This window comes from Mustelus asterias, chromosome 24 (genome assembly GCF_964213995.1).
Source record: "Mustelus asterias chromosome 24, sMusAst1.hap1.1, whole genome shotgun sequence".
NCBI classification, from domain to species: Eukaryota; Metazoa; Chordata; class Chondrichthyes; order Carcharhiniformes; family Triakidae; genus Mustelus; species Mustelus asterias.
In genome coordinates, this window is record NC_135824.1 from 8,886,259 (window position 1) to 8,901,392 (window position 15,134).

Sequence of the window (15,134 nt, forward strand, 5' to 3'; positions counted from 1 at the left end):
GATGAGAGTTTAGGAGGCATAATTAGTAAGTTTGCAGATGACACCAAGATTGGTGGTATAGTGAGCAGTGAAGAAGGTTATCTCGGATTGCAACGGGATCTTGATCAATTGGGCCAATGGGCTGACGAATGGCAGATGGAGTTTAATTTAGATAAATGCAATCCGATGCATTTTGGTAGATTGAACCAAGGCAGGAATTACTCGGTTAATGGTAGGGCGTTGGGGAGAGTTACAGAACAAAGAGATCGAAGGATACATGTTCATAGCTCATTGAAAGTGGAATCACAGGTGGATAGAGTGGTGAAGAAGGCATTCAGCATGCTTGGTTTCATTGGTCAGAACATTGAATTCAGGAGTTGGGACGTCTCGTTGAAGTTGTACAAGACATTGGTAAGGCCACACTTGGAATACTGTGTACAGTTCTGGTCACCCTATTATAGGAAGGATATTATTAAACCAGAAAGAGTGTAGAAGAGATTTACTAGGATGCTACCAGGACTTGATAGTTTGAGTTATAAGGAGAGGCTGGATAGACTGGGACTTTTTTCTCTGGAGCGTAGAAGGCTGAGGGGTGATCTTATAGAGGTCTATAACATAATGAGGGGCGTAGATCAGCTAGATAGTCAATATCTTTTCCCAAAGGTAGGGGAGTCTAAAACTAGAGGGCATAGGTTTAAGGTGAGAGGCAAGAGATACAAAAGGGTCCAGAGGGGCAATTTTTTCACACAGAGGGTAATGAGCGTCTGGAACAAGCTGCCGGAGGTAGTAGTAGAGGCGGGTACAATTTTGTCTTTTAAAAAGCGTTTAGACAATTACATGGGTACGATGGGTATAGAGGGATTTGGGCCAAATGCGGGCAATTGGGACGAGCTTAGGGGTTTTTTTATAAAAAAGGGCGGCATAGACAAGTTGGGCCGAAGGACTTATTTCCATGCTGTAAACCTCTTATGATTCTGACTCTATAACAAGTTTGACATTCTGACCATTAAGGCTTATCAGGAAATTGCAACCTCTACTGGCTAATTATGGTACTGCTACTCTGGACTGAAGGGGTGCGTCAGAAATGTTTTTCCACTATGTCAACTTAAAAGCAGAAGAAACTGGAAATAACCGTGCAGTTCCAACCATACCCGATAAGAGAAGGACTAGGTTAACATTGCAGCTCTTCACTCATTGCCTTTAATCACAGCTCCCTTTGCTGCCGGGCTTGTTGTATTTATCCACCGTCTTCCATTTTCATTATACAATTGGCATTTTAAAAAATGAATTGTTAAGATCGAGTTGAAGCACTGACGCAGTACCTCACACCGAGCTTTATTGCTTTTCAAGAATCCTTCAAATTCAAAGCGCCCTCACATCGGAGGGGAGATTTAATTCCCATTGCTAAGTCACTACGCTGCATTTACATCACAGAGTGACTGCTCTAAAAATACGTACGCGAGGAGGAAAGGAATGACTTTTTGTCAGGCTGGCGTTTCCGTGTGATCATTCAGCTCACAAAGATTTCTTTCTTTTTGTTTTACTGAAGTTGAAACCTGCTTGTTGTGTTGAGAAATACCAGAGTAGTGTTGCTGCTGTCTCTGTGTCACATGCAAAGGATAGAACCTCAATTTCTTGTGGTAATTCGTGTTGTAAAGGGATAGACATTGGCTAGGATAATGGGGATTACTCCCCCCCCCCCAGCTTTACATTCATCTGAGGGGGCCGATGTGGCTCCAAAAAAAGCAACACTTCCCACAGCGCAGCATTCTCTCAGTACTGCACTGAAATCATAGTATCATAGAATCCGCACGGTGCAGAAGAGCCCATTTGGCCCATCGGGTCTGCATCGACTCTGACAGAGTATCTTACCCAGGCCCTCTCCCTCACCCTTTCAGAGGAGGTGGTGAAGGCAGGTACAGTTACAACATTTAAAATACATTTGGACAGGTACACGAATGGGAAAGGTTTAGAGGGATATGGGCCAAATGTGGGCAAATGGCAATAGTTCAGTTTCAGAAATCTGGTTGGCATGGACAAGTTGGGTTGAAGGGCCTGTTTCCATGCTGTGTATCTTTATGATTCTATATCTGTAACCCCACATATTTTACCATGGCTAACCCCAACTAATCTACACAGTTTGGGACACTAAGGGACAATTTAGCATGGCCAATCCAACTAACCTACACATCTTTGGACACTAAGGGACATTTAGCATGGCCAATTCACCTAACCCACACATCTTTGGACTATGGGAGCACCCAGAGGAAACCCACGCAGACATGGGGAGGACATGCAGACTCCACATAGACAGCGACCTGAGACCTTTGGCCCATATCCCTCTAAACCTTTCCCATTCATGTACCGGTCCAAATGTATTTTAAATGTTGTAACTGTACCTGCCTTCACCACCTCCTCTGAAAGGGCGGGGGAGAGGGCCTGGGTAAGATACTCTGTCAGAGTCGATGCAGACTCGATGGGCCAAATGGCCTCTTCTGCACTGTGCGGATTCTATGATACTATGATTTCAGGAATTGAACCCGGGTCCCTGGAACTGTGAGGCAGCGGTGCTAACCACTGTGCCACCATGGCACCATGTGAATGGGCTATATATATGCCAAAGTGGGGTTTGAACCAGCAATTTCTAAGTCAGAGTGTTACCCACTGAGCCATCGTTAACGTGTGTGTGTTTTGAACAAATGAAGAAAGGTTTGCCAAATGTCTCTTCATGCAGATCTGGTTTGCCTGACAATGCTGCTTCTATGAAGTGTATTTCTCTTCCAACTATAACACTGTGTGATGTATGTATAAAATGCTGCTTTCTCCTTGCTTCCTTACTAATCCAAGACCTGCCATTTCCTTCCCCGCTCTGGTAACCTCTCCACAGGCTTGGCATGCCTATCATCCATTATAACTGCAACATCGTGGAAAGGTAAATGAGATAGAAGACAATGGGGTTAAGACTATGATCAGCACTCTTCCTGTGTCGATGTTTAATGTGCCTGTTCCTAGTTCTTCTTGTGCTATTTTAACATGGTGTTAAACAGGTTAACACCCACATTGAAGTAGCACAAGTAGGATAGTGTATGTTCTGTTCCTATGTGCGAATGGCAGTGCTTAATTTTATTCTGTTTTGTACCCTGTTCTGCGTAGTTGTGGCAGGTTCACACTTTTATTTTGTTCTTACATTCGCGCTCTGCAGTCCGAGGTGCCTTTTTTTATCTTTTCACTCCTGTCTCACCACAATAATAGCGACAGTTTGCAGAGAAATATCTCAGGTGGGGTGTTCATTGATTTCCAACCCTCTCACAGGATACACTCGCCACAATGTGAACACACAATGCACATCCCCACTTCAACTCTTGAAACAGTGCAGACAGGAAGGAACCATGTTTATTTCTTGACCTTCTGATCTCAGCCAGAACCATGATAAGGTTATCTGACCTCACTGTCTCTGACTGTGATTCCTCCCATCCAACCTGTAGATAGCATCTGAAGACTGGCTTAGCCTTTGCCATGATGTGGAGATGCTGGCGTTGGACTGGGGTAAACACAGTAAGAGCATTAACAACACCAGGTTAAAGTCCAACAGGTTTATTTGTTAGCAAATACCATTAGCATTCGGAGCGCTGCTCCTTCATCAGATGGAGTGGAAATCTGCTCTCAAACAGGGCACAGAGACACAAAATCAAGTTACAGAATACTGATTAGAATGCGAATCTCTACACCCAATGTGAGTGGAGGGAGCATTAAGCACAGGTTAAAGAGATGTGTATTGTCTCCAGACAGGACAGCCAGTGAGATTCTGCAAGTCCAGGAGTTGCAACTCCAGAATCTCACTGGCTGTCCTGTTTGGAGACAATACACATCTCTTTAACCTGTGCTTAATGCTCCCTCCACTCACATTGTCTGTATCTTTAAGACCTGGTTGGTTGTAGAGATTTGCATTCTAATCAGTATTCTGTAACTTGATTTTGTGTCTCTGTGCCCTGTTTGAGAGCAGATTTCCACTCCATCTGATGAAGGAGCAGCGCTCCGAAAGCTAATGGCATTTGCTACCAAATAAACCTGTTGGACTTTAACCTGGTGTTGTTAAAACTCTTACTGTGTTAGCCTTTGCCTCCATTGTTGAACAGCCGTTATGTACCCCATTAATTCGGCCCAGGTATATAGAATGGCCAAAGGGTGGAATCACTGATGGTTACATGAACCAAAGGGCCTGTGGGTCAATAAGATGTCAACACCCTCAGGAGTGAGGGGAAGGGGAGTTTTGGGATGCAGTGGTGTTGAGAGGGAATAATGATTACACACTAGAACCATAGAAACGTTACAGTGCAGGAAGAGGCCTTTCAGCCCATCGTGTCTGTGCTGGCCAAAAAATGAAACAAGCCGCTCATTTTGATTCCATTTTCCAGCACCGGGTTCGTAACCTTGCAGGTTCCAGCAGCGTGGCACAGTGGCACAATGGTTAGCACTGCTGCCTCACAGCGCCAGGGACCCGGGTTCAATCCTGGTCTCGGGTCACTGTCTGTGTGGAGTTTGCACATACTCCCCGTGTCTGCGTGGGTTTCCTCCGGGTGCTCCAGTTTCCTTCCACAATCCAAAGATGTGCGGGTTAGGTGGATTGGCCATGCTAAATTGACCCTAGCGTCAGGGGATTAGCAGGGTAAATACGTGGGGTTACGGAGTTAGGGCCTGGGTGGGATTGTGGTCGGTGCAGACTCGATGGACCAAATGGCCTCTTTCTGCACTGTAGGGATTCTATGATTCACTTCAGATGTAGATCCAGGTATCTTTGAAATGAGTTGAGCGTTTCAGCCTCAATCACCAACTTAGGCAGTGAATTCCAGACTCCCGCCTCCCTCTGGGTGAAAAGGTTATTCCGCATGTCCCTCTAATCCTTGTACCAATCACCTTAATCTGTGCCCCCCTATAATTGATCCTTCAACTAGACACCTAGTAACCATCTGCTTCAGGTTGCCCGCATACCATCATATGGGTAGCCCGAGAGACCCACATCAAGATAAGGGGAGGCAGTGGTGCAGTGGAATTATCACTGGGCTAGTAACCCAGAGAGCCAGGGTAATGCTCTGGGGACTCCGGTTTGAATCCCACCATGGCAGATGGTGAAATTTGAATTCAATAAAAGCCTGGAATTAAAAGTCTAATGATGACCATGAAACCATTGTCGATTGTTGTAAAAGCCCATCCAGTTCATTAATGTCCTTAAGGGAAGGATATTTGCATCTTTACCTGGCCTACATGTGACTCCAGACCCACAGCAATGTGGTTGACTCTCAACTGCCCTCTCAAATGGAGGGCAATTAGGAATGGGCAATAAATGATGGGCCAGCCAGCGACACCCATATCCCAAAAGAATGAACACAAAAAAAAACCCATCGCTGATTTTGAGAGGGGAATGTTGTGACAGGCACCTTGAGTGAGTGACAGACTGCACGAGTTCAGGGCTTTAGTACAATTGCTCAATCGTGTTTGCTTTGCATGGATTTGGCTGCTCAGTCTTTGGGAACTAGGCCAACCGCACGTTGAATGAAGATGATGCTCTTGGGTTGCTATGTTGAATAACATTTGACTGCTAATTAAACCCTAATTTCCTTCTTTTAGAATTCAAATATTTTGTTGCTTTGCCGTGGAGTGTGATGTACCATATGGATCCATATGGACAAAAAGATCCCAGGTTCAAGCCCAGACTGTGCTCTGTCAGCGGATCTTGGCCGGAGATGGCAATAGGACTATGCGGTCGAGGGGGAGAGTGAGGGAAGAGGCGGGTTGGGCGAGGGAGATCAAAAAACAGTCAGAATCCCAATCAACCAAGGCGGCACAGTGGTTAGCGCTGCTGCCTCACAGCGCCAGCGTCTCAGGTTCAATTCCAATCTCGGGCCACTATCTGTGTGGAGTTTGCAGGTTCTCCCAGTTTCTGTGTGGGTTTCGTCTGGGTGCCCCGGTTTCCTCCCACAGTCCAAAGATGTGCGGGTTAGGTTGATTTTCTTTTGTCTTTTAGGGGGGTTAGGTTGATTGAGCATGCTGAATTGTCCCTTAGTGTCAGGGGGTAAATGCGTGGGGTTGCGGGAATAGGGCCTGGGTGGGATTTTGGTCGGTACAGACTTGATGGGACGAATGGCCTCCTTCTGTGTGCTAGGGATTCTATGAATCATCATGTGTTCCTGGGCTGGCCCCACTGCAGTTGCTGCAATGAGCAAATACAGCAGAAATTGGAATTGAACTTGGGCCAACTTGGCGCTATTATTTAGGACGGGATTGGGACGTTTGGCTGCAGTGCCCATGTATTTATTCACCTGAAAAAAAAAACCACAGGACAATATTTGTGCAAATTTCCTCAATGCTTGCTCTTGTTTCAGATCTCCAGAACTGGATCACCCAAACCTGAGTAAAGTGGTACGCATCGTGGCCTTTGCTTACCCGTATCTCTTTGATAACATCCCACTGTTTTATCGGGTAAGTTTGTGAGCAAGTGTTAATGGGAGAGTGAAAGGGACAGTCTGCAGTGAGCTGGCCTGGCGGTTGCTGTGCCTCTCATCTCCATTGTTCTCCATTAGTCCTCCTGGAGCTATGGACTGGGTTCTGCTGAGGAAGTGTGGGAGTACATAAAGGTTTCAAATAGTAGTTTTGAATGTTTAACACATTGACTCTTAGTAAATTACCCAGTTAAAGCACTAGGTAACTGAGCAATAAGATGAGGACCAACCCAGATTCAGTTCCTTGGTCTGTGTTAGACCATAAGTTATAGGAGCAGAATTAGGCCGTTCGGCCCATCAAGTCTGCCCTGCCATTCGACCATGGCTGATAAGTTTCTCAATCCATTCTCCCATTTATCCTCATAACCTTTGATCCCCTTACCAATCAAGAATCTATCGAGCTCTGTCTTCAATACACTCAATGACTTGGCCTCCACAGCCTTCTGTGGCAATGAATTCCACAGATTCACCACCCTCTGGCTGAAGAAATTCCTCCACATCTCCGTTCTAAAGGGTTATCCCTTTACTCTGAGGCTGTGACCTTAGATTCTAGTCTCTCCAACTAATGGAAACATCTTCCCCACGTTCACTCTATCCAGGCCTTTCAGTATTCTGTAAGTTTCAATGAGATCCCCCCACACCCCCGCTCATCCTTCCAAACTCCATTGAGCACAGACTCAGAGTCCTCAAACCCTCCTCATACGTCAAACGTTTCATTTCCGGAATTATTCTTGTGAAGCTCCTCTTGAGTTGGTTTATCTCAGGTAGGCTGGTGTGAGGAACATTAAAAATAATCTCACTGCTCCTGAGTTATGGCAAAGTCAGCCAGAGTTCCTGCCTGTAATAATTATCCAGCATCTGCTTTGGAAAGTGTGCCTTAGTGGGACCTGCCTGTGGAGGCCACCATGAGGGATTAACTGGCTAACACTTAGGCTGAGAATGTTGTGCACTCCAGAATCCACACTCAGTGTTAGTATAAAGAAAAGTTATTCACCTCTTTGGTGTGGCCGTGCACCGTCTCATAAGGAGTGCCAGTGTTAACCTTTTATTTAATTATTCCATGGGACGTGAGCATTATTGACTAGGCTAACATCCATTTATGCTTTTTTGGGTATTTACTGGGCATTCATTGCCCATCCCTAATTGCCCTTGCCAAGGGGGCGATGAGCCATCATCTTGAGGCACCATCTTGAACTGCTGCAGTCCACCAGGTGCAGGTACATCCACAGTGTGGCTAGGAAGAGAGACCTGGAGAAACAAAACACCTGCTGGGTACAAACGTCAGCCAGTTTATGACGAATTTTAGGTGGGGCCCTACAACAATTGTGAGGACCCTGATTCACGTACCCAAGGTATTTGAGGCAGGCACCTTGCATATTTGAAAGCTGCCATCTTCCAATTTGGCAGCAGATGCACTTCTGGAAGAGATTGGGAGTGAGACATTGCACCCTGAATTTGGATGCTCCCTCCCTTCCCATGCTAATTTTTCACCCAAAAACTTGACTCGCTCTCATCAGTTTTTCCCACTCATAAAAATTATAGGATCCCTACAGTGCAGAAAGAGGCCATTCAGCCCATTCAGCCTGCACTGACAGCAATCCCACCCAGACCCTATCCCCGTAACTCCACATATTTACCTTGCTAATCCCCTTGACACCAATGGACAATTTGGCATGGCCAATCAACCTAACCCGCACATCTTTGGACTGTGGGAAGAAACCGGAGCAAACCCACGCAGACACAAGGAAAATGTGCAAACTCCACACAGACATTGATCCAAGTCGAGAATTGAACCCACGTCCCTGGAGCTGTGAGGCAGCGGTGCTAACCCACTGTGCCACCGTGCCGCTCTTGTTTCTCGTATCCAAGATTCGCGCATGGAAGTATATAAATGAGACATAAATACCAGCTGGAATCTGCACCATTCGGGGAGGGGGTCAAAAACTAGAAAAAGATAAATATTTAAATATTGGAGTCAAATTATGGGTATTATCTCCACTAAAGTGAATAGATGGAAATACAGCCAAAAACACAAGCAGACAAACCTGCTCCTGAACTCTCAACAAACCATTCCAGAACAAGAAAATCTTAGAGAGGTTTAGATATTTCAATAGTGTAAAAATAGTAAAGTCATCACAAGGCTAAGATGTTGAATTTAAAGCACAGAAGCAGGTCACTCATCCTCACAGATCTATACCAGTACACTGCTGTCTCACAGCGCCAGGGACCTGGGGTTCGATTCCCGGCTTGGGTCACTGTCTGTGTGGAGTCTGCACGTTCTCACCGTGTCTGTGTGGGTTTCCTCCGGGTGCTCCGGTTTCCTCCCACAGTCCCAAAGACGTGCTGATTAGGTGCATTGGCCGTGCTAAATTCTCCCTCAGTGTACCCGAACAGGCGTGGGAGCGTGGCGACTCGGGGATTTTCACAGTAACTTCATTGCAGTGTTACTGTAAGCCTACTTGTGACACTAATAAATAAAATGAAATAAATAAAATACAAGTAAATAGTCTGCACAAACCTTCTCCTGTGTGTAATTCATCTCAACTGTTTAGCAAACTGTCTATCCCTTTCCCTCGTGTACTTACCTAGCTTTCCCTTCAGTGGAAGGGCAGCCAGGGTTGGGCAATTAATGCCCTCATCTCATAAACACATGTTTTAAAAAAAAGTCTAGACTACTTTCCCCAGCTATTTTGTGTAAGAGGGAGGTGACGGCCTATGGTAATATCGCTCGACCAGAAATTCAGCTGATGTTCTGGGTTCGAATCCCACCAAGCAGATAGTAAAATTTGAATTTTTTAAAAGATCTGGAACTAAGGATCTACTGATGACCATGAAACCATTGTCGATTGTTAGAAAAACTCATCTGGTTCACTAATGTCCTTGAGGGAAGGAAATCTGCCGTCCTTACCTGGTCTGGCCTACATGTGATTCCAGAGCCACAACAATGGGGTTGACTCTCAACTGCCCTCCAAGGGCAACTAGGCATGGGGAATAAATGCTGGCCAGCCAGCGACGCCCACGTCCCATGAATGAATTTTAAAAAATTATTGCGGGAATTCTACCATCCCGCCCATCACGGGAATTGGAGCGGGCGAGGGGCAGACAGTGGGAAGGTCCGTTGACCTCGGGCGAGATTTTCTGGTCTCAGGTCGAGCGAGGCCGTAAAATGCCACCCTTGAATTTCACATTCATACCATTAGGAACCTAGGCTACTCTCACTGTAGCAGCTTTCAAGCCAAGTTCTGTTCTTTGTGGCGATTTCCAAGTTAGTATTCTCACTTACATAGGAAATAACACCTACATTATAAATAGCAGCCAGATTCAAGATCAGCTTTGTATAGGTGCAAAGCCTTGGAGTTTTTCCAAAATCAGAAAGCATCTTCCCCATAAATCTGAAAACCATTTTAAAGGACAGGCTTTCAACAAACACAAAAATCTCCGCTCACTCACCTGTGTAGCTACAGAACCAGTCATTTATCACAATGAGTTTATTATCGCAAAGGCCAGCATGGGGAGGCGATGACCTAGTGGTATTATCATTACACTTTCAATCCAGAAACTCAGCTAATGTTCTGTGGATATGGGTTCGAATCCCAGCACAGCAGATGGTGGAATTTGAATTTAATAAAAAGTATCTGGAATTACGAACCTGCTGATGACAATGAAACCATTGTTGATTGTCAGAAAATCCATCTGGTTCACTAATATCCTCTGGGGAAGAAAATCTGCTGTCCTTATCTATGTATAGAATCCTGCAGTGCAGAAGGGGGCTATTTGGCCCATCGAGTCTGCATTGACCACAATCCCTCCCAGGCCCTATCCCCATAACCCCATGAATTTACCCTAACTAGTCCTCCTGACACTAAAGGACAATTTAGCATTGCCAATCCATCTAAGTCACACATTATTGGACTGTTCCGGCCTACATGTGACTCCAGAGCCACAGCAATGTGGTTGACTCTCAACTGCCCTCTGAAATGGCCTAGCAAGCCATTCAGTTGCAAAGAAGGCGGCTCACCACCACCTTCTCAAGGGCAACTAGGGAAGGGCAATAAATGCTGGCCGACCAGCATTGCCCATGTCCCATGAATGAATAAAACAAAATTACAGTTCAAATGTGTCCAAAGAACACCCCAAAACTTATTTCATTTTATTACCATTTGAAAGTTTCTACCAGGTACCATCTTTAATCACAGTGTTGGAAGGTTTTAGAATACAAGGGTGACGACAAATATAGATAGGAAACTGTTAAATAACAAGTGCAAAGATTAAATGGATTGTGCATGGGAAAATGCAGACTCAAGTTTAGATTGTTTTCGATAATTGAATTGCAATCTGTCTGAATCAGTTTCTGTTTTATTTTTCTTTGTGCAGTTGTTCCTTTGCTCGGGGGAAGGTTGTGCGCACAATGAAACGATTCCTATCCACTACAGGCACGTGGCACTTGCCTTCCTAACCTGCTTCTTGTTTGCCACACACTTACCTGAGCGCCTGGCCCCAGGGAGGTTTGACTATATCGGTAAGGAGCTGAGACGAGTTGGATTCTCTGTTCTACAAGTTCAACACCATCCTTAACTTAGTGACTCTTTAACTTACTCAATTCCATCCCAAGGTGTCACCATCCCAAGAACTGGATGCCATCATCTCTTGGTCTGCCCAAAACTGAGGGCAGGATGGGAGTAAGGAATCGGGTTTAGATGAAGCTTGAGGTCTGGTGTTTGCAGGTTGACAATGAAACCTTAGTAACCTCAGTAAATAACTGAACCGTAATGTTGTTTCAGAAACATGACCCAGACAATTTGGTTCACAATTTAGAAACTTCTGGACAATTTGTTCACTAGCTGATTTAAAGCCAGGTGGGGTGGCACACTGGTTAGCACCGCTGCCTCACAGCGCCAAGGACCCGTGTTCAATTCTAGCCTCGGGTAACTGTCTGCGTGGAGCTTGCATATTCTCCCCATGTCTGCGTGGGTCTCCTCTGGGTGCTCCGGTTTCCCTTCACAGTCCAAAGATGTGCAGGTTAGATTTATTGGCCATGCTAAATTAACCCTAGTGTCAGGAGATTAGCAGGGTAAATATGAGGGGTTACGGAAATAGTACCTGGGTGGGATTGTGGTCGGTGCAGACTCGATGGGCCGAATGACCTCCTTCTGCACTGTAGGGATTTTATGATTCTTTGATTCTATGAGGTATGTGCCAACCTTATGCCAAGGAAGGTTGGTGGAGTTTACTATGACTATCGGTAGGTCACCACTTAGAGGGCAGCTCTTGAATCTTCCCCTCCCTCTCTCCCACATCTGGAGTCCACTTGTAGATGTCCATTAACAGCTGTATTCTGTCTCAATGTGGCATGGCACATTGGAGCAGCAGTGCCACCACAACAAACTGTCTCGGGCCTCAGATGAATTGGTGAGTTGTCGTGGTAAATCACAGGTGGATATTTCATTCATTGACGATAGGAGGTAAACTGTAAACAATGTACCTGATACTCCCTGACAAGTCTCGAGACACCCTTTAAGACACCTGAGTTTAGGCCAGTGTTACAGGCCAACTGCCTGTCCATTGTCTTCCTTGAGATAAACCCTAAGGAATGTGGAAACATGCTGCCCAATGAACGGTGCACCCGCGTGGAAATATTGATTGGACAACTGACCAACTAACCTTCCCAACGGCATTCCCTCTCTTTCCAACCTGTGAAAATCCCCTAGTCACTGTTCGGGTACACTGAGGGAGAATTTAGCATGGCCAATGCACATAACCAGGATGTCAGCTGGTCTGTGGGAGGAAATCAGAGTACCCGGAGGAAACCCAAGCAGACACGGGGAGAACGTGCAGACTCCACGCAGACAGTGACCCAAGACTGGAATCGAGCCCGGGTCCCTGGCGCTGTGAGGCAGCAGTGCCAACCACTGTGCCGCCCCATTTGTGACACTAATAAATAAACTTTAAGATTTGTTTGTAATTGCTAACAAGGAGGTAATTTTCCCTCCCTTCGTAGGCGGTAAGCTAAGAGTCTGTGAGAAATTAAGAGCAGAAATGCACTGCTTACAAAATCCTTTCATTGATGAAACTGTTTTATAAGATTTTGAGTCTGTTGTTTAATGTTTGCACGTTATGTAACAACTGTCTGTCTGAATGCATTGCCTTTCAGGTCATAGCCACCAGCTGTTCCACATCTGTGCAATCATCGGCACTCATTTTCAGATGGAAGCCATAATAATGGACATGTCATTGCGCCACTCTTGGCTCACCCTTCACGCACCATTACCCGCTTTCATGAGCACCATTGGCGCACTGGGTATTGCCCTTATGTTGAACCTCCTCATCATAGCACTGTTCTCGCTGGCTCTGTACTGGACACCAACATTGCCTGACCTGAAGTACACATACTTGCACAAGAAGTTCAAGATGGATTAGGACGACCCACCTCACCTTGAAGCGGCTGAAGAAGAGGCCGAGACTTTTAACAGAGTACAGGTGCTTGAAGTAACACTGTGACATGGAAAAAGAAATGAAGTACATTCCTCTTTAAAATGGATATGTCTCCCAAATGATAGGCGGTGCCTTTTAATGTGTGCGTGGTAATCTTTTAAAATGCTGGCGTCCGGGGAAGTGGATATTTATATTACACCCATGCGTGTTTGACTCAACATGGTCATAAAAATGCCCTTGGGGTAAGTGGAAGGTCAGTTCACCTTCAGTGGCCTGTGTTTCATCCCTGGTACTCGGGGAAACACCTCCTTACGTTAAAGATTGGTCAAAGCACCCTCGCCCAAAATCAGGAGTAGAAAATATCGTTGCACCCTTCCTTTGGAGCAGGTTTGATATGCTGTGTTCGGAGAGGCCTGGCTTTGGATAACAGGAACCAAAATGTTTTGCCATAGCTGGAGTAGTGGGTGTCCGTCTCATTGGCGCTATTAAGGGCTAATTATTAACTTTAATGCAGGGAGACTCAGTCATCACTGGTGAAGTACTGTGATAGGCAAGCTCGGGCTGGAATCCTAAAGTTCAGCCTTCAGGAAGCTGAAATAACCTCAATATTGCCCCCGCTTGTGGTTGTAAGTCAGGCACCGCAACCAATCACGAGGTTACAATTTCCACTGGGGTCTCCAGTTTTCAACTGCAACTTCAGCGGAAAGAGCAGCAAGTATCCAGGGATAACATTCCACTGGAATCTCCTGTTATCTTTCCCTGAACTTCCAGCAGGGAATTGGGAGAGACCTTGAGGGGAAACTCACTGACTTGGTTTTGGGAATGGGGGGACCTGCGGACATGGTGCTCCCGAGCTCCTGAATAAACTGCGCGGTGTGGGCCGAACTTTCATTCTCGAGTCGGAATCCCAGCATCGGAAACCTTCCGAAGGTCCCATTGGCGTGACCCGGACTTGTCTGCTGCCAATACTGATGGGTGTTTTTCTGAATGGAGGTCTGCAACTAGTGGCGCTCCGCAGGGATCAGTGCTGGGACCTCTGTTGTGTGTGATATATATAAATGACTTGGAAGAAAACATAGTCGGTCTAATTAGCAAGTTTGCGGATGATACAAAGATTGCTGGAATTGAGGATAGTGATGAAGATTGTCAGAGAATACAGCAGGATATAGATAAGCTGGAAAAATGGGCAGAGAAATGGCAGATGGAATTTAATTTGGACAAATGCAAGGTGATGCATTTTGGTAGATTCGATTCAGGTGGGAGCTATAAAATAACTGGCAGAACCATCAGGAACATAGACACACACAGAGATCTGGCAGTACTGGTCCACAGGTCCTGAAAAGTGGCAGCACAGATGGAAAAGGTGTTGAAGAAAGCATATGGCATACTTGCCTTCATTGGACGGGGCATCGAGTATAAAAGTTGGCAAATTATGTTACAGTTGTATAAAACGTTGGTTAGGCCACATTTGGAACACTGTCCAATTCTGGTGCCACACTACTAGAAGAATGTGGAGGCTTTGGAGGGAGTACCGAAAAGGTTCACCAGGATGTTGTCTGGTATGGAGGGCATTAGCTATGAGAAGAGATTGAATAAACTGGGATTGTTCTCCCTGGAAAGACGGAGGCTGAGGGGCGACCTGATAGAAGTTTATAAAATTATGAGGGGCATAGAGAGGGTGAACAGTTGGGAGCTTTTTCCCAGGGCAGAAATGACAATTACAAGGGGGCACAAGTTCAGGTCTTCTGTTTTGAAGTTGCAGAAAAGCTTCTTGTTTGCCTCCAAGCTTCCTCAAAAGCAGCGGGAGATTTCTTTTGATTGCTGTTTGTTAGCTGTGCTGCAAACAAGATGAGGAGGAATTTCTTCAGCCAGAGGGTGGTGAACCTATGGAATTCATTGCCACAGAAGGCTGTGGAGGCCAAGTCATTGAGTGCATTTAAGACAGAGATAGATTGGTTCTTGATTGGTGAAGTGATCTAGGGTTACAGGGAAAAAGGGGGAGATTGGGGTTGAGAAACTTATCGGCCATGATTGAATGGTGGAGCAGACTTGACGGGCCGAATGGCCTAATTCTGCTCCTATACCTTATGGTTTTCTCTTATTTCCTAAATTGATCAAAGCAAGGGAAACGAGATTCAGCCATAAAGAGAAGATACCGCATTTTCTCAGAACAGTGACCAAAGAAATGTTCCCCTTTCAAAATGCACCCAATTTCCGTTTTCTAAG

At 45.6% G+C, this 15,134-nt stretch overlaps 1 protein-coding gene across 1 annotated transcript in view; it reads left to right on the forward strand.

Annotated features, from left to right (window-relative positions):
* LOC144511036 (membrane progestin receptor gamma-B-like) overlaps positions 1 to 12,893 on the forward strand; it is a 46,883-nt gene extending 33,990 nt beyond the window's left edge. The window contains exons 5-7 of the mRNA XM_078241007.1: positions 6,360 to 6,456; positions 10,851 to 10,995; positions 12,628 to 12,893. Coding sequence (XP_078097133.1) covers positions 6,360 to 6,456; positions 10,851 to 10,995; positions 12,628 to 12,893 — 508 coding nt within the window. The remainder of the gene's footprint in view (positions 1 to 6,359; positions 6,457 to 10,850; positions 10,996 to 12,627) is intronic.
* Positions 12,894 to 15,134: the final 2,241 nt, after the last annotated feature.